The sequence below is a fragment of the Schistocerca nitens genome, chromosome 4 (genome assembly GCF_023898315.1).
Source record: "Schistocerca nitens isolate TAMUIC-IGC-003100 chromosome 4, iqSchNite1.1, whole genome shotgun sequence".
Taxonomy (NCBI): Eukaryota; Metazoa; Arthropoda; class Insecta; order Orthoptera; family Acrididae; genus Schistocerca; species Schistocerca nitens.
This window is the reverse complement of record NC_064617.1, coordinates 867145996-867172028: the sequence shown is the minus strand read 5'-3', so window position 1 is coordinate 867172028 and position 26033 is coordinate 867145996. Positions and strand designations below refer to the sequence as shown.

The 26033-nt window shown below is 45.6% G+C and overlaps 1 protein-coding gene across 2 annotated transcripts in view; it reads right to left on the bottom strand.

Moving 5' to 3' along the window:
- The window catches only part of LOC126253338 (proton-coupled amino acid transporter-like protein pathetic), a 400313-nt gene that overhangs the window by 57175 nt on the left and 317105 nt on the right, over nucleotides 1-26033 (bottom strand). For both annotated transcript variants that reach the window (XM_049954603.1, XM_049954604.1), the window contains exons 4-5: nucleotides 16789-16939; nucleotides 9201-9322 (exon numbers count right to left, since the gene is read on the bottom strand). In XM_049954603.1, coding sequence (XP_049810560.1) covers nucleotides 9201-9322; nucleotides 16789-16939 — 273 coding nt within the window. The remainder of the gene's footprint in view (nucleotides 1-9200; nucleotides 9323-16788; nucleotides 16940-26033) is intronic.

Genomic DNA, 26033 nt, shown 5'->3' with positions numbered 1-26033 from the left:
TAACTGTGATTTCCATTTCGCAATCGATCGGACTTTATGTTCCGGGTAGCCCTTGCATATGACGTGACTCTGAATTAGAGAAGCGTTAGGAGCGTATGAACGAACGAGTAGTAAATGTTCAAAAATGGTTCAAATGGCTCTGAGCACTATGAGACTCAACATCTTAGGTCATAAGTCCCCTAGAACTTAGAACTACTTAAACCTAAATAACCTAAGGACATCACACACACCCATGCCCGAGGCGGGATTCGAACCCACGACCGTAGCAGTCCCGCGGCTCCGGACTGCAGCGCCAGAACCGCTAGACCACCGCGGCCGGCTGTAGTAAATGTGGTGGCGCGCCCAACAGTTCTGTAGCGCTTTTAATAAAGTGAATGTTCCCTCACACATGAAGAACAATATTTATTATATTTCGTCACAAAAGAAAAGAAGAAGAAAAAAAGAAATTATAAAGTATTGATCTCTGAGCTCCCGTAGGTAGGCTATAATCATTTGTCCAGGAGGATATGTCTATTCCACTACAGCCATCACACCATAGAAAACGCCGAAGTTCAGCTGGGCGATAATTAAGTGTATCCAGAACATTATATGCAATCACAATATGAGGACATAAAAGACTTAATTTTATTTTAGTTCTTCACCTTGGAAGCGTACTGTCATATCGCTGGCTTGGTTGCGGAGTATCTTTGCGGGCAGCCGCGTCTGTCGAGTCGAGCGTGGGACACGGAACTGATATGTTGTGTAGTGAGTAGCTCTGCATGTGAGAGGCACTGTTAGTATGGAAGTTGAAGTGTTGCTACAAGTGCTATTACAGTAAAGTGATGACATATGGAAATGGTTCAGAGGAAAGTGAGTCAAGAAGTAATTGAAAATGAGCAGTGCCATAAATAACGTACTTATGTATCCTCTCGTTGCGTGTCGCACAGCATCGATCATCCGCGCCGTGTTCGGTCTCCCGGAATGAACTGATGTGAATCAGTAAAAATTAGTTACCATAAAAGAGTGCAATCAAGTGACAGTGATTTGTAGCGAGCGTGAGGACGTGCTCACGTGCGTTTCCACATTATCAACAATCAGCCTCGCCGCGACGGTTACGCGCACGCTCGTACAAGTGAGAACTCAAAACTGAAAAATTAGCTTTACAAACAGTGCTATATCATTACTAGTGACAAGGAGGACTATTACCAGATATCTGTATGTGTGACGAGCGTAAGAACTTTCGTTCGACCATTCGGCTTCCGCATCATCAACAATCAACCGCGTCGTGTCGGTTACGCGTACGCTCGTCTTGAGTGATATTGTGGACAGATAATCATCAAGATTGTTAATTGGGATAAACGTTTACGACTTAGAATGTAAACAGTGCAACCTGTGATTCCTTATCGTCTCAGATTATAGATGTTCATACCAGACGTAGGACAGTGTTGTGCTTGACGTTATGTGGCTCCCCTAAACCCGCTTGCATATTTTGATAGATAATGTCAGGCAAGCCAGCAGCAGTGTGGAGCAGAACAGTACGACCGCCGCGGGATTACCAGGTGCGTGGAGTGGACAGGGCGCACGGGCAAGAAACGGTCACGAAACGGCAACCAGTTCAAGGGTCCTCCGCCCCCATTTGTACTCCCGGGCGCGTTACAACCTGATATGTAGTTTACTGTAATACTTAAAAATTACTGCTTGTGCATACTAGTTGTCACTGGAGCTCAATAGTGTAATACATAATTATTACAAGAATTCGCCTAACAGTACGTAAATATTCAGTTTGTTCGCCCTAGGCACTAAAATATAAATTCGTCTTTGCTGCTGAAATGTTCTTTGTGTATACTTTTATGTGATCTTTACGTATTTATTCAGGATATAAATTTTACAAAGTTATAAAAACGAATAACATCGCGAGCACTTTAGCCAGACACCAAGTTGGCTAGCGATTTGGCGGAATAGGTAATTATTCGAACCCGCATATATCTGGCTGTTAAGGATTAGTGATGTCGCAGTACCCTTATACTTTATTTACAGACTGATTAAGTGCTGACTGACGCAGAATTTTCTCTGATTGTTGACATTTCGCATCCGTCATTTAAGATTTACCCTGTATGCATTTCCTTTTAATACACGGTCGAATTACGTTAATGTGAGCACCGCCTATGTTCGACGTCAATGCACAATAACCGTTCACAAACGGTAGGTGGCAGTACGGGCAGCAGAGTGCATATAAAGTGTGTCGGAGAACACGTAAAACAGTGCAGTCGTTGCCCTAGTGCGGAAACAGAGCGGTTTATCTGACGTCCAGAAGAGCGTGGTGGGCGCTGCAAGAGGAGGTTATTCAGGATTTGACAACCGTTCACATTAATGAGACTGTAGAGTGTATAATTTTAAGATTTATGTTTCAGTGTTCCATTATCACCTTTGAAGTTTCGAGACCTTTAGCAAAGACCGTGTAGCTACGTAACACTGTATGTGTAAAGTCATCAGGACACTGCAATAATCACACTTATAGTGTAACACACTAACAATACACTTAATAGGAATAACTTCCCGAAACCTATCGTGCTGAAAATAAATGAAGGAAAATCGTGACTGTAGCAGCAACTGTTATAGTATAACAAACTAGACCATTTTATTAATCTCAACAAATGTGGTTCGCGAGAGCAGTGCACCTCGTGTTTTCCCTATCTTTATTAGATATCTGATTAGCACATGTACACTGCACGACAAAAAAGTGAAGCACCCAGAAGTGTATGAGGAAATCAGATGAAACTGCACGTGTTGACAGCGAAAGTCATGTTGTTTCGGTGGTTACAAAACTGAGTGAAATTTCTAAATTATTTGGCAATATGAGGTCCCTTATCAATATGATACTGCACCCTTTCTAAGCTGGATGGATGCACTGATTTGAGTGGCAAAGATGTCAAAAGGCCATTGCATCGTATCCTGGGATAAGGTGGTCCTTGAAATTATGAATGTTGGCCTTGGGACGGAGTAGACGTCAGAGCTGATACCACTCAGATATGAGGATCTTTCCGACCAATGCAGTACCTGAATATGGTGATGTGTGGACGAGTATTGTCCTGTTGAAAAATGGGAGGACGATACTGCTGGGTGAGAGGTGACGAATGAGGGCGCCGGGTTTGTGTGACGTAGTGTTGTGCCGTCAGAGTGCCCTCAATGACTACCTGCCGTGACCTGAAGTCATACCCGATGGCTCATCGCACCATTACAACGCTGTGCCTGCCAAAAACATTGGAACAATGGGACCTCTTCCCAGACCGCCGCCATCTCAGCGACGGAGGATTCATCTTATCAAAACGCGACGCTGTGCGTCATCAGCCCACGGAATCACTCCAGACGCAACCTTTCTTGTTGTAGTCTTAACGGCAGTCCGTGCATGGAACGGTAATTCGCTGGTACGGTTGCTGTTGGTCTCTGACCAATGGCATGAGACGACACCGAATGTTGCAAAGTGTCGATTACTTGGACGGCAGACGCAGATGGGAAGTGGTTACGATGTGTTTGGTGCACAATACGGCGAGCCTCCTCTGTGGTGGTCAGCCGTGGTCGGACCGTAGAACGAGTATGCATCCTTTCACGTTTCCTTGCAGTCCAATATCAGACGCACGTCACACCCGAATGCCTTACACATCTGGACATGTGCACTCTTCGACGGGCTGCTCAAATGGAGACCGAGAATGAGATACCTTTGAAACCCTATCTCACGAGTATGCGGTGTGTTCGTTCACCGATCACTCAGTATCTGATGGCATTCAAGGACCTTATACACTCCAGCAGGGCAGGTATGAACTCTAAACAGAAACTCCATTAAGGAACTATGGTGGCCATTCTATCAATCACAGAGAACTGCAACTGTAATCATTTACACTGCGGTGACAAAAGACAATAATGCCTCCTAAAATCGTGTCGGACCTCGTTTTCCCCGACTTAGTGCAGGAAATCGACGTGACATGGACTCAACAAGTCGTTGGAACTCCAGTGTAGAAGTATACGAGGTGATACGAGGTGTGGCTAGAAAAAAACCGGACTAGTTCTGGTGAAACAATAAAACGAATGCAATAAGGCTGAAAGTCGCGTGGCCTGTCACGTGACTCTCGCTCCGCCTACTGCTCGAGTTTCATCTGCCTCCTGCACTCAGTCTGCCCGTGGCGTCTGTTTTAAGTAGTTGACGTTTTGTCTGTGCGTCGGAAAATGTTGAGTGTACAGAAAGAACAGCGTGTTAACATCAAATTTTGTTTCAAACTAGGAAAATCTGCAAGTGAAACGTTTGTAATGTTACAACAAGTGTACGGCGATGATTGTTTATCGCGAACACAAGTGTTTGAGTGGTTTAAACGATTTAAAGATGGCCGCGAAGACACCAGTGATGACATTCGCACTGGCAGTCCATTGTCAGCAAAAACTGATGCAAACATTGAAAAAATCGGTAAACTTGTTCGACACTTTCCTTGTCAACTCCTGTTAACTCAGACACTGCTCTGATTGTTAAACGGCGATCTTGTCGAACAAGTTTACCGATTTTTTCAATGTTTGCATCAGTTTTTGCTGACAATGGTCTGCCAGTGCGAGTGTCATCACTGGTGTCTTCGCAGCCATCTTTAAATCGTTTAAACCACTCAAACACTTGTGTTCGCGATAAACAATCATCGCCGAACACTTGTTGTAACATTACAAACGTTTCACTTGCAGATTTTCCTAGTTTGAAACAAAATTTGATGTTAACACGCTGTTCTTTCTGTACACTCAACATTTTCCGACGCACAGACAAAACGTCAACTACTTAAAACAGACGCCACGGGCAGACTGAGTGCAGGAGGCAGATGAAACTCGAGCAGTAGGCGGAGCGAGAGTCACGTGACAGGCCACGCGACTTTCAGCCTTATTGCATTCGTTTTATTGTTTCACCAGTACTAGTCCGGTTTTTTTCTAGCCACACCTCGTACAGCAACGCTGCCTCTATAGCAGTCCATAATTTAGAAAGTGTTGCGATTGCAAGAGTTTGCGCACGAACTGACCTCTCGATTGTGTGCCCAGGTGTTCGATAGATTCATGTAGGGCTATATGGGTGGCCAAACCATTCGCTCCAGTTGTCCAGAATGTTCTGCAAATCAATCCCGAATAACTATGGCCTGGTGACATGGCTCATTGTCATCCATAAAAATTCCATCGTTGTTTTGAAACACGAAGTGCGTGAATGGCTGCAAATGGTCTCCAAGTAGCCGAGCATCCATAGGAGTCAGTTCATTCTATGTAAACACAGCTGACACCGTTATGGGACCAGAACTAGCGTGCATAGTGCCCTGTGGACATCGTGGGTCCATGACTTCGTGGGGTCTGTGCCACACTCGAAACCTACCGTCAGCTCTTCACAACTGAAATCACGTCTCGTCTGACCTGGCCACGATTTCCCAGTCGTCTCTGGTCCGACGCATATGGCCACAATCGCAGAAGAGGCGCTGCAGTGGATGTCGCGCTGTTAGCAAAGGCTCTCGCGTCGGTTGTCTGCTGCCACTAAAGCCAGATGTCGCCGCACTGTCCTAATAGATACATTCGTCGACGTCCCACACTGATTTCTGCGATTATTTCACGTAGTGTTGCTCGTTAGCACTGACCACTCTACGCAAACGCCATTGCTCTGGGTCGTTAAGTGAACACTGTGGACCACTGCGTTGTACATGGTGAGAGATAAACCCTTAAATTTGGTATTTTCAACACTGGAACTCGGGATATTGAATTCCCTAAAGATTCCCGAAATAGAATGTCTCGCATGTCCAGCTCCAATTACTATTAAGCGTTCAAAGTGTGCTAATTCCCGTCGTGCGGTGATAATCACGTCGGACGCCTTTCCACAACACCTGAGTACAAATAACAGCCCCGCCAAAGCACTGGCCTTTCTCACATTGTGTACACGATGCCACCGACATCTACATACAGTGTGGTCCATTGATAATGACCGTGCCAAATATCTCACGAAATAAGCATCAAACGAAAAAACTACAAAGAACGAAACTCGTCTAGCTTGAAGGGGGAAACCAGATGGCGCTATGGTTGGCCCATTAGACGGTGCTGCCATAGGTCAAACGGATATCAATTGCGTTTTTTAAAATAGGAAACCCCATTTTTATTACATGTTCGTGTAGTACGTAAAGAAATTTGAATGTTTAAGTTGTACCATTTTTTTCGCTTTGTGATAAATGGCGCTGTAATAGTCACAAACGTATAAGTACGTGGTATCACGTAACATTCCGCCAGTGCGGACGGGATTTGCTTCGTGATACAATACCCGTGTTAAAATGGACCGTTTACTAATTGCGGAAAAGGTCCATATCGTGTTGATGTATGGCTATTGTGATCAAAATGGCCAATGGGCGTGTGCTATGCATTCTGCTCGGTATCCTGGACGACATCATTCAAGTGTCCGAACCGTTCCCCGGATAGTTACGTTATTTAAGGAAACAGGGAGTGTTCAGCCACATGTGAAACGTCAATCACGACCTGCAACAAATGATAATGCTCAAGTAGGTGTTTCAGCTGCTGTCGCGGCTAATCCGCAGATGAGTAGCAGACAAACTGCGCGAGAATCAGGAATCTCAAAAACTTCGGTGTTGAGAATGCTACATCAACATCGATTGCACCCGTGCCATATTTCTATTCACCAGGAATTGCATGGCGACGACATTGAACGTCGTGTACAGTTCTGCCACTGGGCACAAGAGAAATTACGGGACGATGACAGATTTTTTGCACGCGTTCTACTTAGCGACAAACGTCATTCACCAACAGCGGTAATGTAAACCGGCATAATATGCGCTATTGGGCAACGGAAAATCCACGATGGCTGCGACAAGTGGAACATCAACGGCTTTGGCGGGTTAATGTATGGTGCGGCATTATGGGAGGAAGGATAATTGGCCCCCATTTCATCGATGGCAATCTAAATGGTGCATATGCTGATTTCCTACGTAATGTTCTACCGCTGTTACTACAAGATGTTTCACTGCATGACAGAATGGCAAATGTACTTCCAACATGATGGATGTACGGCACATAGCTCGCGTGCGTTTAAAGCGGTATTGAATAGCATATTTCATGACAAGTGGATTAGTCGTCGAAGCACCATAAGATGGCCCATACGTTCACCGGATATGACGTCCCAGGATTTCTTTCTGTGGGGAAAGTAGAACGATATTTGCCATCGTGATCCACCGACAACGCCTGACAACATGCGTCAGCGCATTGTCAATGCATGTGTGAACATTAGGGAAGGCGAACTACTCGCTGTTGAGGAGAATGTCGTCACACGTATTGGCAAATGCATTGAGGTTTGAGCATTTATTGCATTAATGTGGTATTTACAGCTCTAACAGCATGCGTTCTCAGAAATGATAAGTTCACAAAGGTACATGTATCACATTGAACAACCGAAATAAAATGTTCAAACGTACCTATGTTCTGTATTTTAATTTAAAAAACCTACCTGTTACCAACTGTTCGTCTAAAGTTGTGACCCATACGTTTGTGACTATTACAGCGCCATCTATCGCAAGGCGAAGAAAATGGTCCAACTAAAATATTCATATTTCTTTACGTACTATGCGAATATGTAATAAAAAAGTGGGGGTTTCTATTTAAAAAAAACGCAGTTGCTATCCATTTGACCTATAGCAGCGCCATCTAGCGGGCTAACCATAGCGCCATCTGGTTTCCCCCTTCAAACTAGACAAGTTTCGTTCTTTGTAGTTTTTTCGTTTGACGCTTATTTCGTGTGATATTTGGCTCGGTCACGACGAATGGACCACCCTGTATGTTCATATTGCTATTCCTCGACTTTTGCCACCTCACAGTACCTACCTGTTGATGGTGTCACATTGACACCCGAACACGTCTTCAGGGTGGTTCAGCTCTTTTGCCAGGCGCTATACCAGCACCAGCCCACAACCGCCTCCGACTCCTCAAACTCCTCTCTGGCCGAACATGGGGGTTGCACCCCTCTACCATCCTCCACACCTACAAATCCTTAATCCGTCCCATACTCTGTTATGCCAGTCCTGCCTGGATATCTGCCCCACCCCAAATTCTATAAGTCCCTCCAGATCCTTGAGCGTCATGCACTCCACCTCGCCTTCTGTATACGCCTCCCGTCCCCCACGCGAATCCTGTATGACCTCATTCCTTTCCCCCATCTGCTCCTATTCCTCGAACATATCCGCATCCTCTACACCTCCCGCCGCCTTGAACCCCCTCACCCCCTGGTCGCTCCTCTCCTCTCCCATCCCCGCCCCCTGCCACGTCTTCACTGTTGTATCCCCCCTAGCCTCCATCTCTACACCCTACATATCCTTTCCCAAGGTGGCTTCCATCAACTCCCCCTCCCGGATGCCCTCTCTACCTCCATTTATCCCTCCTATCAACTCTGATACTCATCCCCTCCTTTCCTCCGTCCTTTCCCTGGGCTCCCTCTTCCTCCCCACTTCAATCCTGTGTTTTCTCCCCGCCCAACCTCTCCCTATCTCCCTTCTCCCCCCCCCCTCCTGAGTCCTTTTGTATTCCCCTCCTCTGCCTTCCCCACTCCCTGGGACGTCTGCTCGGCGCCCCCCACCCCTCTTATGGGTCCTTATTCTCCATTGGCTCCTTTCTCCCCTTCCCCCTTCACTTTTCCTCTCCTTCCCCCCCTTTTTTATTTTCCCATCATCTCTCCTGTTTCCACCCCCCCCCCACCTGCTCTCGGCTGTGGTATGTCATATTTGTGCCAACTTTTTAGTGCAGTGTTTAAGTGAGTGTTCAGTGTTGTCCGTCTTTCCACAGTGTTGCGAACAGAAATCATGCTGTCGCTGGGTGTGCATTTTATATCTCTTGCGAACAGAAACCAGACTGTCGCCGTGTTTTTCAATTGTCTGTCTGTTATTTTTCTGCTTCCTGTGTATTTTCTTAGCATCATCAACCCTGTGTTTTCTGTTTTAATTTCCAGAATTTTTTTCCATTTTACCTTTAAGTCACCGATTTTATCGCCAACTGTTATTTTTTATTATCTTCATCTTTTTAAAACAAATTCTGTAGGCTGAAGAGCGGCGTAGTAAGCTGCTGCCAGCCCGCCCCCTTCAGGGGGAATCGAAACCCAATAAAGGAAAAAGAAAAAAAAAAAACCAGCAGCAGCGTTAATAGCAGCATTACGGAGCGTGCGCAGAGCCTACCTGGCAGTGGTGGCCCATCCCCTGGTAGCCGGGGGCCCCGTGAGGAAGGCGACCTCCGCGGTCTGCGCGTAGTCCAGCGAGGGCGTGCGGGTGCGCCGACACAGCGACTGAGACACCGACACCTGCCGGCGTGGAGAAGAACCGCGGGATAATCACTGCAGTAGACTGCCGCGAACACGAACGCCAGCGCAGGTAAAGGGTCTAAATAAACTTCGACTATCACTGGAAATGGAAAAACTGGTAGAAGCCGACCTCGGGGAAGATCGGTTTGGATTCCTTAGAAATATTGGAACACGTGAGGCAATACTGACCCTACGACTTATCTTACAAAATAGATTAAGAAAAGGCAAACCAACGTTTCTAGCATTTGTAGACTTAGAGAAAGCTTTTGACAATGTTGACTGGAATACTCTCTTTCAAATTCTGAAGGTGGCAGGGGTAAAATACAGGGAGCCAAAGACTATTTACAATTTGTACAGAAACCAGATGGCAGTTATAAGAGTTGAGCGACATGAAAGGGAAGCAGTGGTTGGGATGGGAGTAAGACAGGACTGTAGCCTCTCCCCGATGTTATTCAATCTGTATATTGAGCAAGCAATAAAGGAAACAAAAGAAAAATTCGCAGTAGGTATTAAAAACCATGGAGAAGAAGTAAAAACTATGAGGTTCGCCGATTACATTGTAATTCTGTCAGAGACGGCAAAGGACTTGGAAGAGCAGTGGAACGGAATGGACAGTGTCTTGAAAGGATGATATAAGATGAACATCAACAAAAGCAAAACGAGGATAATGGAATGTTGTCGAGTTAACTCGGGTGATACTGAGGGAATTAGATTAGGAAATGAGACACTTAAAGTAGTAAAGGAGTTTTGCTATTTGGGGAGCAAAATAGCTGATGATGGTCGAAGTAGAGAGGATATAAAAGGAAAGCGTTTCTGAAGAAGAGAAATTTGTTAACATCGAGTATAGATTTAAGTGTCAGGAAGTCGTTTCTGAAAGTATTTGTATGGAGTGTAGCCATGTATGGAAGTGAAACATGGACAATAAATAGTTTGGACAAGAACAGAACAGAAACTTTCGAAATGTGGTGCTACAGAAGAATGCTGAAGATTAGGTGAGTAGATCACATAACTAATGCGGAGGTATTGAATAGAATTGGGGAGAAGAGAAGTTTGTGGCACAACTTGACTAGAAGAAGGGATCGGTTGGTAGGACATGTTCCAAGGCATCAAGGGATCACCAATTTAGTATTGGAGGGTAAAAATCGTAGAGGGAGACCAAGAGATGAATACAGTAAGCAGATTCAGAAGGATATAGGTTGCGGTAGGTACTGGGAGATGAACAAGCTTGCACAGGATAGAGTAGCATGGAGAGCTGCATCAAACCAGTCTCAGGACTGAAGACCACAACAACAACATCATTTTTGGCACCATTGCAGAACACTGCGATCGTCGTTTAATAAAAGGAACAATCCCGGTAGGAAGAAATTTTTGTATTTAATTCGGGTTACCGGTGTCGGTCTTTAAGGTCATCCTCAGGCAAAGGCTCCAGGTGATGCGAAGGACCAGTGCACGGAGCCGCTGTGTAGCACCGACTGGCAGCTGCAGTGCTCAGCAGTTCGGCGCAGCTACCAGCTAGTAACATACAGCAGCTCTCTGCATTGGTTGTTTATGTGACCTGGAACTTTGGTCTGAGGATGGTCTTGAAGACCGAAACTGGTAACCAGGATTTAAAATATTTTATTTATTAATTGTTCTCTTTTTCCTTTTTTGATCTGTAATGCTAAGTTATTGTAACTTCATTTTTAATTGTGCTCCAACCTACAAGGTGGTTCCGTAAGAGCATGCAAAAATGTAACAGGACATAGAGAATTCACCACTGAAGAATATGAGGTAGGCAACCTGGGGTCGGAGAAGACAGTTTAATGAGGTATGGAAGTAAACATGTCTACCGCTTTGTCTAGCACATTCGTTTCCCTGGTCATTCAAAAATATTATGCGTACAAGTTTACAAGAACTGTGCAGTTTATTTACACGTACATTATTTATTTCCAGCAAGGAAACTAATGGACCAGCATGATTACTAGGAAGTCATGAAGCAATAGGCCTGCTGAATGGCCCACCTGTACTTGACGTTCGTGCAAAGAGTCCTAACTGTGATGTTGGAGAACGTACCATTGCCCGTTTGTCAGAGAATGTGGGTACAACATGACGGTGCACCACCTCACTTCAGTGTGGGTATCTGCAGCCATATCAGAACTGTATTTCCAGGTCGCTGGATTGGAAGGGGAGATCCTATTCCATGGCCTGCTAGGCCAACTGACCTGAATCCATTTGATTATTTCCTTTGGAGATACACTCCTGGAAATGGAAAAAAGAACACATTGACACCGGTGTGTCAGACCCACCATACTTGCTCCGGACACCGTGAGAGGGCTGTACAAGCAATGATCACACGCACGGCACAGCGGACACACCAGGAACCGCGGTGTTGGCCGTCGAATGGCGCTAGCTGCGCAGCATTTGTGCACCGCCGCCGTCAGTGTCAGCCAGTTTGCCGTGGCATACGGAGCTCCATCGCAGTCTTTAACACTGGTAGCATGCCGCGACAGCGTGGACGTGAACCGTATGTGCAGTTGACGGACTTTGAGCGAGGGCGTATAGTGGGCATGCGGGAGGCCGGGTGGACGTACCGCCGAATTGCTCAACACGTGGGGCGTGAGGTCTCCACAGTACATCGATGTTGTCGCCAGTGGTCGGCGGAAGGTGCACGTGCCCGTCGACCTGGGACCGGACCGCAGCGACGCACGGATGCACGCCAAGACCGTAGGATCCTACGCAGTGCCGTAGGGGACCGCACCGCCACTTCCCAGCAAATTAGGGACACTGTTGCTCCTGGGGTATCGGCGAGGACCATTCGCAACCGTCTCCATGAAGCTGGGCTACGGTCCCGCACACCGTTAGGCCGTCTTCCGCTCACGCCCCAACATCGTGCAGCCCGCCTCCAGTGGTGTCGCGACAGGCGTGAATGGAGGGACGAATGGAGACGTGTCGTCTTCAGCGATGAGAGTCGCTTCTGCCTTGGTGCCAATGATGGTCGTATGCGTGTTTGGCACCGTGCAGGTGAGCGCCACAATCAGGACTGCATACGACCGAGGCACACAGGGCCAACACCCGGCATCATGGTGTGGGGAGCGATCTCCTACACTGGCCGTACACCACTGGTGATCGTCGAGGGGACACTGAATAGTGCACGGTACATCCAAACCGTCATCGAACCCATCGTTCTACCATTCCTAGACCGGCAAGGGAACTTGCTGTTCCAACAGGACAATGCACGTCCGCATGTATCCCGTGCCACCCAACGTGCTCTAGAAGGTGTAAGTCAACTATCCTGGCCAGCAAGATCTCCGGATCTGTCCCCCATTGAGCATGTTTGGGACTGGATGAAGCGTCGTCTCACGCGGTCTGCACGTCCAGCACGAACGCTGGTCCAACTGAGGCGCCAGGTGGAAATGGCATGGCAAGCCGTTCCACAGGACTACATCCAGCATCTCTACGATCGTCTCCATGGGAGAATAGCAGCCTGCATTGCTGCGAAAGGTGGATATACACTGTACTAGTGCCGACATTGTGCATGCTCTGTTGCCTGTGTCTATGTGCCTGTGGTTCTGTCAGTGTGATCATGTGATGTATCTGACCCCAGGAATGTGTCAATAAAGTTTCCCCTTCCTGGGACAATGAATTCACGGTGTTCTTATTTCAATTTCCAGGAGTGTATTTAAAGCGACTTGCGTATGAAGCCCCAGTAGATAAGGAGATGGAATCAGTTGCCAGAATTGTAGCTGCCTGTGGTGTGATTCGAAAAGTACCAGGGACATTTGTCACGGTGCGTCAGACTCTTGTTCGCCAATGTCATTCTTTCACTGATGTTAATGGCCGTCAGTTTCAGCACTTTTGTAGGATTAAAAATGGTACGTTTATTGTGTCAGTGAGGGTATTTGCAGTTAACTGCAATTAATGTAAATAAAAAAGTACACTGTAATGTGTTTTCGTTCCTATTATCTCCTTAATCTGGCTTCTCCGATCCCAGGTTCCCTACCTCAAATTGCTCAGTGGAGTATCCTGTTAAATTTTTGCACGCTCTTACGGAAACACCCTTTATAAATGGTGTGCCATTTACCTTAACAATCCATATCACAAAAATGATGTATCAATACCATGAGAATATGTCTGCCTTTCTTGTAACCATGTTCGTTACGATGACATGAAGAGCAGTACGTCCTTGTTGAAGTACCATCCTCTATTTTTCTAATCAGTAATCCACTTCTGCTCCTCAACACCTGTTCAGAAACATATCACAGTGTACTATTCACGTAAATATAACGTCATTAAAAAAGTAACACAAAACTGACTTTCACTGTCCTGTACCAGCTGACAGCGAAGGTACCTGGGGTAACGTATGGGTCTACTTACTGGAATTGACAGTAAACATATACAGATACGAGGATAATACACCCCAATCAATACCGTTCTGCTTACATTCTGCATATATTAGACGCATTTACACACACACACACACACACACACACACACACACACACATATATATATATATATGTGTGTGTGTGTGTGTGTGTGTGTGTGTGTGTGTGGTACATATAGGATGTAGAAAAATTGTGTTACGAAATCTTTTTGGATAGCTGATGGCAGTAGAAACCAAAATAACTAACATTATGTAGGTCGAGAACGCCCAGTTTTTAAACTACGGTAATTTGGCGCCACGCGCTCCGATTGGCCGTGGGACTGCCCTGTTGCCGGATGCCCTGGACAACGCATGGTCACGAATGCTTTGCCTGCCAGAGATCGCGATGTATCCACGGCGGCCCGCACGCTCGGTGGTAGCGCGACAGCCTTCCACTCTGGAGGCCTGGGGGCGAATCCGCCAGAGTCTCGACATACCTATTGCAGCTTCGTTTTGAGACGTACCGTGAACAAACCAGTCAACAGCTGTTAGTTCGCGAACAGAATGTGTGAATCGACAACCATAGCGCTGCCCGTCAACCGACGAACGGCAACAGGGCAATTCCAAGGCCAACGGCCTTACCGTAGTAGTAACAGCGGTTCCCGTCAGATCATCGAAATTAAGCTCTGTCGGGCTGGGCTATCACTTGGATGGGTGACCATCCGGTCTGCCGAGCGCTGTTAGCAAGCGGGGGGCACTCTGCCCTTGTGAGACAAACTGAGGAACTGCTTGACTGAGAAGTAGCGGCTCCGGTCTCGGAAACTGACATACGGCCGGGTGAGCGGTGCGCTGACCATATGCTTCTACGTATCCGCACCCACGGACACATGCAGGCTTAGAATGACACGGCGGCCAATCAGTACCGTTGGGCTTTCATGGTCTGTTCGGGCGGAGTTTAGTTTATACTGATGAGCGAAAACATTATGACCACATGCTTAATAGCTTGTTTGTCCGTCTTTGGAAATACGTCACTGATTCTGCGTATCACTGATCCAACAGTTGTTGATAGGTTTGTGGAGGTATATGGCATTAGATGTCTCTGCACAGGTCACGTAAGTGGCGGTATGTGGCATTAGATGTCTCAGCGCAGGTTCCGTAATTCGCTTAAATAAGGGCCGATGATTTGCGTATGCAAAGGATTTACATCAGGCATATTTGGTCGCCGAGGCATCAACGTGAGTTCACTATAGTCGTGCTCAAACCACTGTATAACGATTCTGGTTCCGAGGCATGGACAGTTATACTGCTGAAAGATGACATCGCCGTCAGGGCAGACATCGGGCATGAAGGGTTGCAGGTGGTTAGCAGCTGTCGGCGTGTCTTCGATTACTACCGTAAGTCCCGTGCAAGAGCAGGAGAATGTCTCCCATGGCACAATACAGCTCCCACCCACCTGCGTTCGTGGCTCGCTGCACGTTTAGATACATCGTTCACCTCGACGGCGGCGTTTAAGGAGACAACCAGGAACTTAGTGTAGCAACAACGTAGTTCCCCCGAAGATTCGAAAGCTTTCCATTGATCTACGGTCCAATCCCGCCGTTTCCGTGCCACCTGCAAACGTAACTGAAGATGTCGTTGGGTCAACATGTGAACACGTAGGGGTCGTCTGCTGCGAAGCCCAGTGTTCAACAACGTGGGCTGAATGTTATTCTCCGAAACACTTGTGTGTGCTCAGTGATTGCACTCTTTCGCCACAAGTGCCAAACACCGCCATCTATCCAACTTTACGGAGTAGACAAACCTCAGAATCACATGTTCTGTCAAGGCTCGCGGACGCCGCCCAACCATTTAGCGCCTAGTGGTAGTTTCTCTGTTCTCCTACCTCTTTTCATAGACTGTCACGACAGTAGCACGTGAACATTCGACCAGCTTCGCCGTTTTCGAGCTAATGGTTCACAATATGTAATAACAACCTGCCCTTTGTCAAAGTTGCTTATGTAAAAGGAATTCTCCCTTGTGGCCTGTATCGCCGCTAGAATAATTCGCCACCGTCTCTGCTCCGCTGCCATGCTTCCCTTACCGCGTCTCGTTCCCGCAACGCCACCCAGCATCGCGTTGGGCGTAATATTTCGTCTTATCAGTATATATCTTCCGAGTAAAAAGTAGTTAGTTGGGTTGGTTACGATACACCAAATACTCCGTATATCTGGCAAGTCCTTCGAAACAAAGAAATACACCGACGGTAATGGAAATATTGCATCACGGGCGGGGGAAGTTGATGAAATTCACCAAAAATGTCAATTTTAGACTTATAGAATGTTGATAAAGGGGTTTCGCAATAAAAACAAGACCCCGGGTAATCTAGTGGCGAGGATGGTAACAGATCTTTTACGAGAGGTTTGCATACACGCAATCAATTATAACTAAACTTGATGTACAGCAGGTTGAGTTGTACCGGGTGATCAAAAAGTCAGTATAAATTTGAAAACTTAATAAACCACTGAATAATGTAGATAGATAGGTAAAAATTGACACACATGCTTGGGATGGCATGGGGTTTTGTTAGAACCACCCCATATTGATAGACGCGTGAAAGATCTCTTGCGCGCTTCGTTTGGTGTTTATCATGTGCTCAGCCGCCACTTTCGTCATGCTTGGCCTCCCAGGTCCCCAGACGTCATTCCGTGTCATTATTGGCTTTGGGGTTACCTGAAGTCGCAAGTGTATCGTGATCTCTAGGGATGCCGAAAGACAACATCCGATGCCAATGCCTCACCATAACTCCGGACATGCTTTAGAGTGCTGTTCACAACATTATTCCTCGACTACAGCAATTGTTGAGGAATGATGGTAGACATATTGAACATTTCCTGTAAAGAACATCATCTTTGCTTTACTTATGCTAATTATTGCTATTCTGATCAGATGAAGCGCCATCTGTCGGACATTCTTTGAACTTTTCTATTTTTTTGGTTCTAATAAAACCCCAGGTCATTCCAAGCACGTGTGTCAACTTGTACCTCTCTATCTACATTATTCCGTGATTTATTCAGTTTTCAAATTTATACTGACTTTTTGATCACCCGGTAGTTTGCAGTGTCGGGTTAAAGTGTAGTGCACTCACCAGCATGCCGACGCAGTGGGTGCAGACGAAGCCGATGACGAGCGTGGCGACGGCGCCGAAGGCGAGCCCCGAGTTGCGGAAGGCCATGGGCATCGCCAGAATGCCCGTGCCCAGACTGCCCTTCAGCAGGTGCATCAGCGCGCCGCCATCGCTGCAACACACACGGGCTCGCACGATACACTCCCGCTTCACGTAACGGTCTCCTCACGTATGCATCTGACTATACACACTGAAGCGCCAAAGAAACTGGTATAGGCATGCGTAGTCAAATATAGAGATATGTAAGCAGGCAGAATACGGCGCTACGATCGGCAACGCCTGTATAATACAGTCCTGCGGGATTAGCCGAGCGGGTTAAGGCGCTGCAGTCATGGCCTGTGCGGCTGGTCCCGGCGGAAGTTCGAGTCCTTCATCGGGCATGGGTGTGTGTGTTTGTCCTAAGGATAATTTAGGTTAAGTAGTGTCTAAGCTTAGGGACTGATGACCTTAGCAGTTAAGTCCCATACGATTTCACACACATTTGAACATTTTGTATAAGACAACAAGTTTTTGGCGCAGTTGTTAGATCGGTTACTGCTGCTACAATGGCAGGTTATCAAGATTTAAGTGAGTTTGAACGTGGTGTTACAGTTTGGGTACGAGCGATGGGACACAGCATCTCCGAGGTACCGATGGAGATTTTCCCTTACGACAATTTCAAGAGTGTACCGTGAATATCAGCAATCCGGTAAAACATAAATTTCCGAGATCGCTGCGGCCGGAAAAAGATTCTGCAAGAACGGGACCAAAAGATGTTCAAATGTGTGTGAAATATTATGGGACTTAACTGCTGAGATCATCAGTCGCTAAGCTTACACACTACTTAACCTAAATTATCCTAAGGACAAACACACACACCCATGCCCGAGGGAGGACTCGAACCTCCGCCGGGACCAGCCGCACAGTCCATGACTGCAGCGCCCGAGACCGCTCGGCTAATCCCGCGCGGCAAGAACGGGACCACCGACGCCTGAAGAGAATGGTTCAACTTGACAGAAATGCAACTCCTCCGCAAATTGCTGCAGACTTCAGTGCTAGGCCATGAACAAAGTCAGCGTGCGAACTATTCCACGAAACGATATGGGCTTTCGGAGCCGAAGGCCGACTCTTGTACCCTTGATGAGTGCACGACATAAAGCTTTACGCCTCGACTGGGCCGGTCAACAGCGACATTGGACTGCTGATGACTGGAAACATGTTGCCTGGTCGGACGAGTCTCGTTTCAAATTTTGTCGAGTACGTGTACGGGTATGGAGACAACCACATGAAACCACGAACCCTGCATGTCAGCAGGGAACTGTTGAAGCTGGTAGAGGCTCTGTAATGGTGTGGGACGTCTGTAGTTGGAGTGTGATGTGACCCCTGACACATCTAGATACGATTCTGACAGGCGACACGCACATAAGCATTCCGTCTGATCACCTGCATCCAATTATGTCCATTGTGTTTCCAGCGGGACAATGCGACACTCCACACGTCCATAACATTATTGAGCATATCTGGGATGCGTTGCAACGTGCTGTTCAGAAGAAACCTACACCCCTTCGTACCCTTACGGATTTACGTACAGCCCTGCAGGATTCATGGTGTCAGTTCCCTCCAGCACTACTTCAGACATTAGTAGAGCCCATGCCACGTTGTGCTGCAGCACTTCTGCGGGCTCGTCGCGGCCCTACACGATATTACGCAGAAGTGCCGCTACATGACGTAGCATAGACTAGATTAATGTTTATGAAGAGCCAAGAAACTGGTTCACCTTGTGACGACGCGAGTTTTTGCGCGATAACATACATTGCAGTACAGGCCGCAGTATTGGAGGCAGAGGCTGTGAAAGAAACTGCAAGTTGTGTCTTACCAATGAGTCATGTGTACCTGCTGCTACTGCAGCATGAGAATGACTCTTGTGTCACTTCGAGCGACAGTATATTCATACCATCTATGAACCTAAATAAACTATTTTAAATATCATCCAATCATTTTCGAAATCGGTGCACAAGTTTTTGTTATTCAGGAGAAGAATGTATAAAAATTTCAACGTTGTAACTATCATACACTCCTGGAAATGGAAAAAAGAACACATTGACACCGGTGTGTCAGACCCACCATACTTGCTCCGGACACTGCGAGAGGGCTGTACAAGCAATGATCACACGCACGGCACAGCGGACACACCAGGAACCGCGGTGTTGGCCGTCGAATGGCGCTAGCTGCGCAGCATTTGTGCACCGCCGCCGTCAGTGTCAGCCAGTTTGCCGTGGCATACGGAGCTCCATCGCAGTCTTTAACACTGGTAGCATGTCGCGACAGCGTGGACGTGAACCGTATGTGCAGTTGACGGACTTTGAGCGAGGGCGTATAGTGGGCATGTGGGAGGACGGGTGGACGTACCGCCGAATTGCTCAACACGTGGGGCGTGAGGTCTCCACAGTACATCGATGTTGTCGCCAGTGGTCGGCGGAAGGTGCACGTGCCCGTCGACCTGGGACCGGACCGCAGCGACGCACGGATGCACGCCAAGACCGTAGGATCCTACGCAGTGCCGTAGGGGACCGCACCGCCACTTCCCAGCAAATTAGGGACACTGTTGCTCCTGGGGTATCGGCGAGGACCATTCTCAACCGTCTCCATGAAGCTGGGCTACGGTCCCGCACACCGTTAGGCCGTCTTCCGCTCACGCCCCAACATCGTGCAGCCCGCCTCCAGTGGTGTCGCGACAGGCGTGAATGGAGGGACGAATGGAGACGTGTCGTCTTCAGCGATGAGAGTCGCTTCTGCCTTGGTGCCAATGATGGTCGTATGCGTGTTTGGCGCCGTGCAGGTGAGCGCCACAATCAGGACTGCATACGACCGAGGCACACAGGGCCAACACCCGGCATCATGGTGTGGGGAGCGATCTCCTACACTGGCCGTACACCACTGGTGATCGTCGAGGGGACACTGAATAGTGCACGGTACATCCAAACCGTCATCGAACCCATCGTTCTACCATTCCTAGACCGGCAAGGGAACTTGCTGTTCCAACAGGACAATGCACGTCCGCATGTATCCCGTGCCACCCAACGTGCTCTAGAAGGTGTAAGTCAACTACCCTGGCCAGCAAGATCTCCGGATCTGTCCCCCATTGAGCATGTTTGGGAATGGATGAAGCGTCGTCTCACGCGGTCTGCACGTCCAGCACGAACGCTGGTCCAACTGAGGCGCCAGGTGGAAATGGCATGGCAAGCCGTTCCACAGGACTACATCCAGCATCTCTACGATCGTCTCCATGGGAGAATAGCAGCCTGCATTGCTGCGAAAGGTGGATATACACTGTACTAGTGCCGACATTGTGCATGCTCTGTTGCCTGTGTCTATGTGCCTGTGGTTCTGTCAGTGTGATCATGTGATGTATCTGACCCCAGGAATGTGTCAATAAAGTTTCCCCTTCCTGGGACAATGAATACACGGTGTTCTTATTTCAATTTCCAGGAGTGTAGTTTCGGAGGTAGAAAAAATTACTTAAAAAAGTCAAAAACTGACACTTAGGGAATTAAATTCAGTTAGGAACTATAACAATTTATCTGTTGGTATAATTTGAAAACATAAACAGAACTGTCATTGTGCAGAATTAATTACTTGAGATTTTCATATTATAACTTTAATTATTTTTCATTTTAGTAATATAAAAATCAGCCAAAAGTGTTATTTGTGTCTAATATTGGTGTGGGAGTAACTGAGAGAGAGTGAGAGTGTGTATGTGGGACATACGTTAAATTTTCAGATTAAATTTATGTAATACATTACGCAATCATAGTGTGGGAAAGATATTTGTGTCCACTTTGATGATGACGTATGTTGTAAGTAGGCTGTTTAGGTTTTTATGTTGGTAACGCCATGTAGCGCTCTACATGAAAATCACTGGCTGTGCTGTGTGCAGTCTGTGGCTGGTTTGCATTGTTGGAATTTGCTATTGTGGTGTTGGGCAGTTGGCTGTTAACAGCGCGTAGCGTTGCGCAGTGGGCGGTGAGCGTTCAGCAGTGGTGTATGTGGGGAGAGAGATGGCGGAGTTTTGAGAGCGGATAATCTGGACGTGTGTCCATCAGAGACAGTAAATTTGTAAGACTGTATGTCATGAACTGAGATATGTATTATGACTTTTGAACACTATTAAGGTAGATACATTGTTTGTTCTCTATCAAAATCTTTCATTTGCTATGCCTATCAGTAGTTAGTGCCCTCAGTAGCTGGAACCTTTTATTCAGCTGGCACTAATGGCGCACGCTGTAATGCAGTAGTTTGAGTAACGAAGATTTTTGTGAGGTAAGTGATTCATGAAAGGTATAGGTTATTGTTAGTCAGGGCCATTCTTTTGTAGGGATTTTTGAAAGTCAGATTGCGTTGCGCTAAAAATATTGTGTCTCCGTTTAGTGAAAGTCTGAGTACGTTCAGTTTCGCTCAGCTGTTTGAAAATTAAATAACGTAGGGGTTTGTCAGCACAGTCATTCATTAAATTTTTCAAAGGGGACGTTTCAATGTCTAAAGGTACTTGCTTTTTAAGAAGGCAGAGAGAAAAACAGTTGCTAGTATAATCATTTTCTAAATTTATTTCTAGTTTTTCCTTTCCTTTGGATTTGTTAAACATTATATTAGTATTTGCATGCTAGAATGAAGTAGTTGCATCTGTGAATAGTGATTGGCACAGGCCAGTTTTGGAGCGAGAATGATCTCGAACGATGATTCTGATTGGCCAGTCAAACAAATCAATGAATCTAGCAGTTCCTGCGCACTGCTAGATAGATATGCTGTGATAGAATCAGCATCAAGGAGAGTCGCTCGCCAGCTTCGGACACGGAAGGACATGTTAAATATGATGATTCTCATTATGTGTAAAATGAAGGAATACTGAGTTCCTCGCGTTTAATACGTGTCGTGACTAACGCAGATACCGTTACGACCAGTTTGATGAAAGTTTGGAGTTTTGGGAGTGTTTTTTTGGAAAGTTAGTAGCATGTGAACCTTCGGCCTTTATGAAAATTCCGTGTGGCGTATTCTGTACTTAACTATAGAATATTTGGCGAGCATCTTTTGTTATAAAGATCACTGAAAAAGACTGAATGTAAAACTCAGCCGGCCGCGGTGGCCGAGCGGTTCTAGGCGCTTCAGTCCGGAACCGAGTGACTGCTACGGTCACACGTTCCAATCCTGCCTCGGGCGTGGATGTGTGTGATGTCCTTAGGTTAGTTAGGTTTAAGTAGTTCTAAGTTCTAGGAGACTGATGACCTCAGATGTTAAGTCCCATAGTGCTTAGAGCCATTTTTTTTTAACTCAGAGTAGCGGATCAGTGACTGAGATCGCATCTCCTGTCGGGTTGGACTTGTGCAAAATTCTGACTGCTTTGCGTGTGAAATTTGTGGTTTGACTGAGAATTAAGAATTGAAGAATAGTTTTTTAATAACTAAGGACTTGGTAGCGCGTAAATTTGTGTTATTCAGCAATAAACATTACTCGTCTGAAAATATTAGGACACTTATTTCAGTCGAAATTCACCACATTACCACCCGATATTATGTTAAATCACAGTACAGGAACTGCTACGAGAGTTTACGCGGACTTTGCAGGATAGATATTAGGCGACGTCTTTCTTCAACGCTGGTTTTACGTCGTTTTGCCAGTATCTACAGAGCAAAGGGACAGTCAGTGGACGCCGTACGGAGGTAGGTGGACTTTAAGTTTGAACAGTACGACGAACGACGAAAAGCAAATTAAACCACGCCCCGCCGCAACCTGCCTAATAATATCGTTTAGGGCCGCCGCGAGCACACAGGAGTGCCGCAACACGACGTGGCATGGAGTCGAATAATGTCTAAGGTACTGCTGAAGGGAATTGACACCATGACTCTTACAAGGCTGTCCATAAATTGTAACATTAGGAGGCGGTGGAGACCTCTTCTGAACACACGTTGCAAGGCACAAGATATGCTGAATAATATATATGTGTGTGTGTGTGTGTGTGTCATATGAACATTATATATATATATATATATATATATATGTGTGTGTGTGTGTGTGTGTGACATATATATATATATATATATATATATATATATATATATATATATATATATATATGTGTGTGTGTGTGTGTGTGTGTGTGTGTGTGTGTGTGTGTGTGTGAGAGAGAGAGAGAGAGAGAGAGAGAGAGCGTGTGTTCGTTCATTTTCCATGTGTTGCTAAATCAAAATTTACTTATGTGCGCGCCTCTTAATTTTTGTGATGGGGTAAGAACGACCTAACTCCAACAGGCGTGCTGCTAAGTCTCCGAATTGGGTGACGTAGAAGTATAACTCATAAATGTATTGAGAAATTTCATCCAAATTTCGTATATACGACACTCATTACTTGTACAATTATTTGTAAAAACTACCGTGGAGGTACAGCACCCTAGCCAAACCAAGGGGTGGGTGAGAGGGTGAGAAGTCGTGACATGTAAAGGTATTCGATAACGACTGATATTAGTATGGTATGCATAGTTTACAAGAATAATATACACAATGGAATGAGGATGTGTTAGAAGACGATCAGTTTGGCTTTAAAAGTAATGAAGGCACCAAAGAAGCAATTCTGACCCTGCGGTTGATAATGGACGCAAGACTAAAGAAAAATCAAGACACGTTGATAGGATTTGTCGACCTGGAAAATGTTTCCGCCGATGTAAAATGGTGCAAAATGTTCAAAATTCTGAAAAGTATAGGAGTAATCTATAGAGAGAGACGGGTAATATACAATATGTACAAGAGCCAAGAGGAAATAATAAGTGTGGAAGACCAAGAACGAAGTGCTCCGATTGAAAAGAGTGTAAGACAGAGATGTAGTCTTTCGCCCCTGCTATTCAATCTGTACATCGAAGAAGCAATGATGGAAATAAAAGAAAGGTTCAGAAGTGGAATTAGAACCTGTGGAATTGGAAGGATATTGATGATACGACTCGGTGATGACATTGCTATCCTGAGTGGAAGTGAAGAAGAATTACATGGTCTGCTGAATTGAATAAACGGTGTAATGAGTACAGAGTATGGACTGAGAGTAAATGAAAGAAAGACGAAATAATGAGAAGCAGCAGAAATGAGAACAGCGAGAAACTTAAGATCAAAATTGATGGTCACGAAGCAGATGAAGTTAAGGAATTCTGCTACCTAGACAGTAAAATAACCAATGACGGACGGAGCAAGGAGGACATCAAGCACAGACTCGACCTGGCAGAAAGGGCATTCCTGGCCAAGAGAAGTCTGTTTGCAAAGGTTCAGGAAACAATTTCAAGAGAGGAATCTTACAATTCGCTAGGTATCGTCTGTATTGTTTCTGCAGCGACCACGAATACAAGATTAAACTTGTTACAATGAGCTCAGAGGAATTTCAGCAGCGATTCTCACGCTCAATATCACTAAAGAGTAAAGACTGCCATGGATGTGATGAAGTTCCAATTATAATTATGAAGATCAGTGCACCGTACATTAATTCTGTACTCAATAACGTGTGAAACGAATCTTCTTAGGGTGATCAGTTTTCTGAGAGATTGAAATGCTATTTGGAGAAACCACTTTACAAAAAGGGTGAAAACACGTAACGTAGATAGTTACCAGCCAAAATTTTTCTGAGTAAGCAATGTGCAGGAGAGTACTAGCACACCTCAGTACAAATAATTTGCTATGAGTCGTTTCGTTTGGCTTGAGGAAGGGAGTATCCATTTGAAACTCTGTGTATTCTTTTGTGTGTGTGGCAATCTAAAGTGGGGGTCCCTCAGGATTCGGTCTCGGTCCCGTTCCTCTTCTTGCTATGTAGTATATCAGTGATATTCCACAAAGCACGACAGATGACTCAAAAATGTTTCTGTTTGGAGATGGCACAAGTGTTATTGTGAAAGGTGTGGAGCATAGTGTAAATGATGTAGCTAATAGGACAGACAGTAGCATCGGCACATTCATTTCAGAGAACAGATTAACTCTTAACTCTAACAAAAAAGAATGCTTTCACTTTCTGATAGAGAACTGTCGTAGAAGCGAAATTTTGTTCGCCGAAGGTTGTCAGACAATCACTGACGTCGACAATTTTGAATTCTTAGGACTGAGGGTAGATGGAAATCTTTCTTGGAAGTATCATGTTCGAGGTGTTGCACAGAAACTAACTGCTGTTGTATTCACTATAGAAATGATCTCCATTGTCAGTGATATTCAAACAGGATGGGCTGTTTACTCTGCTTATGCCTACTCTGTTACGTCGTTTGGTGTAATATTTTGGGCCAATTCTGTGCCCTCACCAAATACTCTGTCAGCCCAGAAAAGATAGGTCAGATTGATCTGCAGTTGGAGAACTTCGGGTATATCACTGTGCAAGTGTACCTGGACTTTAATTCTACAATCCCTGTACATATATTCCTCCACGGGATTTCTTGTTGATAATATTCACTCATTCAGAAAAAAACTGTAACATTGATTCATTTATCACCATATATGAAAACTGTACAAAATTGGACGACACTTCCTTAAACACTTAACAGAAAGGTGTGCACTGCTCAACAGGTTTCATTTTCAAGATCCTCCCAGGAGAAATGGATAAAATGAGTAATAAGCCACAAGTATTCAAATCCAAGCTGAAAGATTTCATTGTGGTCAACTCCTCTTACTCTGTAAGGTGGTTCGTCGCAGTTTTCTCCGTGACGTCCCATTTATTTGTCTACTCTGATTTTATGTATTTTATCATTTCTGTAATTCTTTGTGTATAAATTTTGTTATCAAGTTGTAAATTCCTTAAACTGCAGCCAGTCACTTTTTCGAATAGTTATTTATTATTTTATGAACCGGTTTTAGAACTTTCTCTCTGGAAGATGAAACTGAAAAGGTTTGAAAACCAATTCATGAAATAATAAATAACTATTCAAAAAAGTCACTGGTTGCAGTTTTATGTATTTACATTCAGTTAACAGTCACGGGTTTAAAATATCCATAATGGATAAGCATAGTTTGGTTTCAACATTATGTAAATTATGTTTTGACTCGTTCCACTGCCAAGTAGTTTTGCCTCGGATAGTTCCACCGAACCTGATAAATAAATAAATAAAATAAAATGTACAAACATGAGATGCTTCATGATGAAATGAGTTTCAAGAATGAGTAATTCAGTTAGACTTCCTGTGCTAGAGAGCTTGAGAAAATCGAAGGAGAGTATTTATC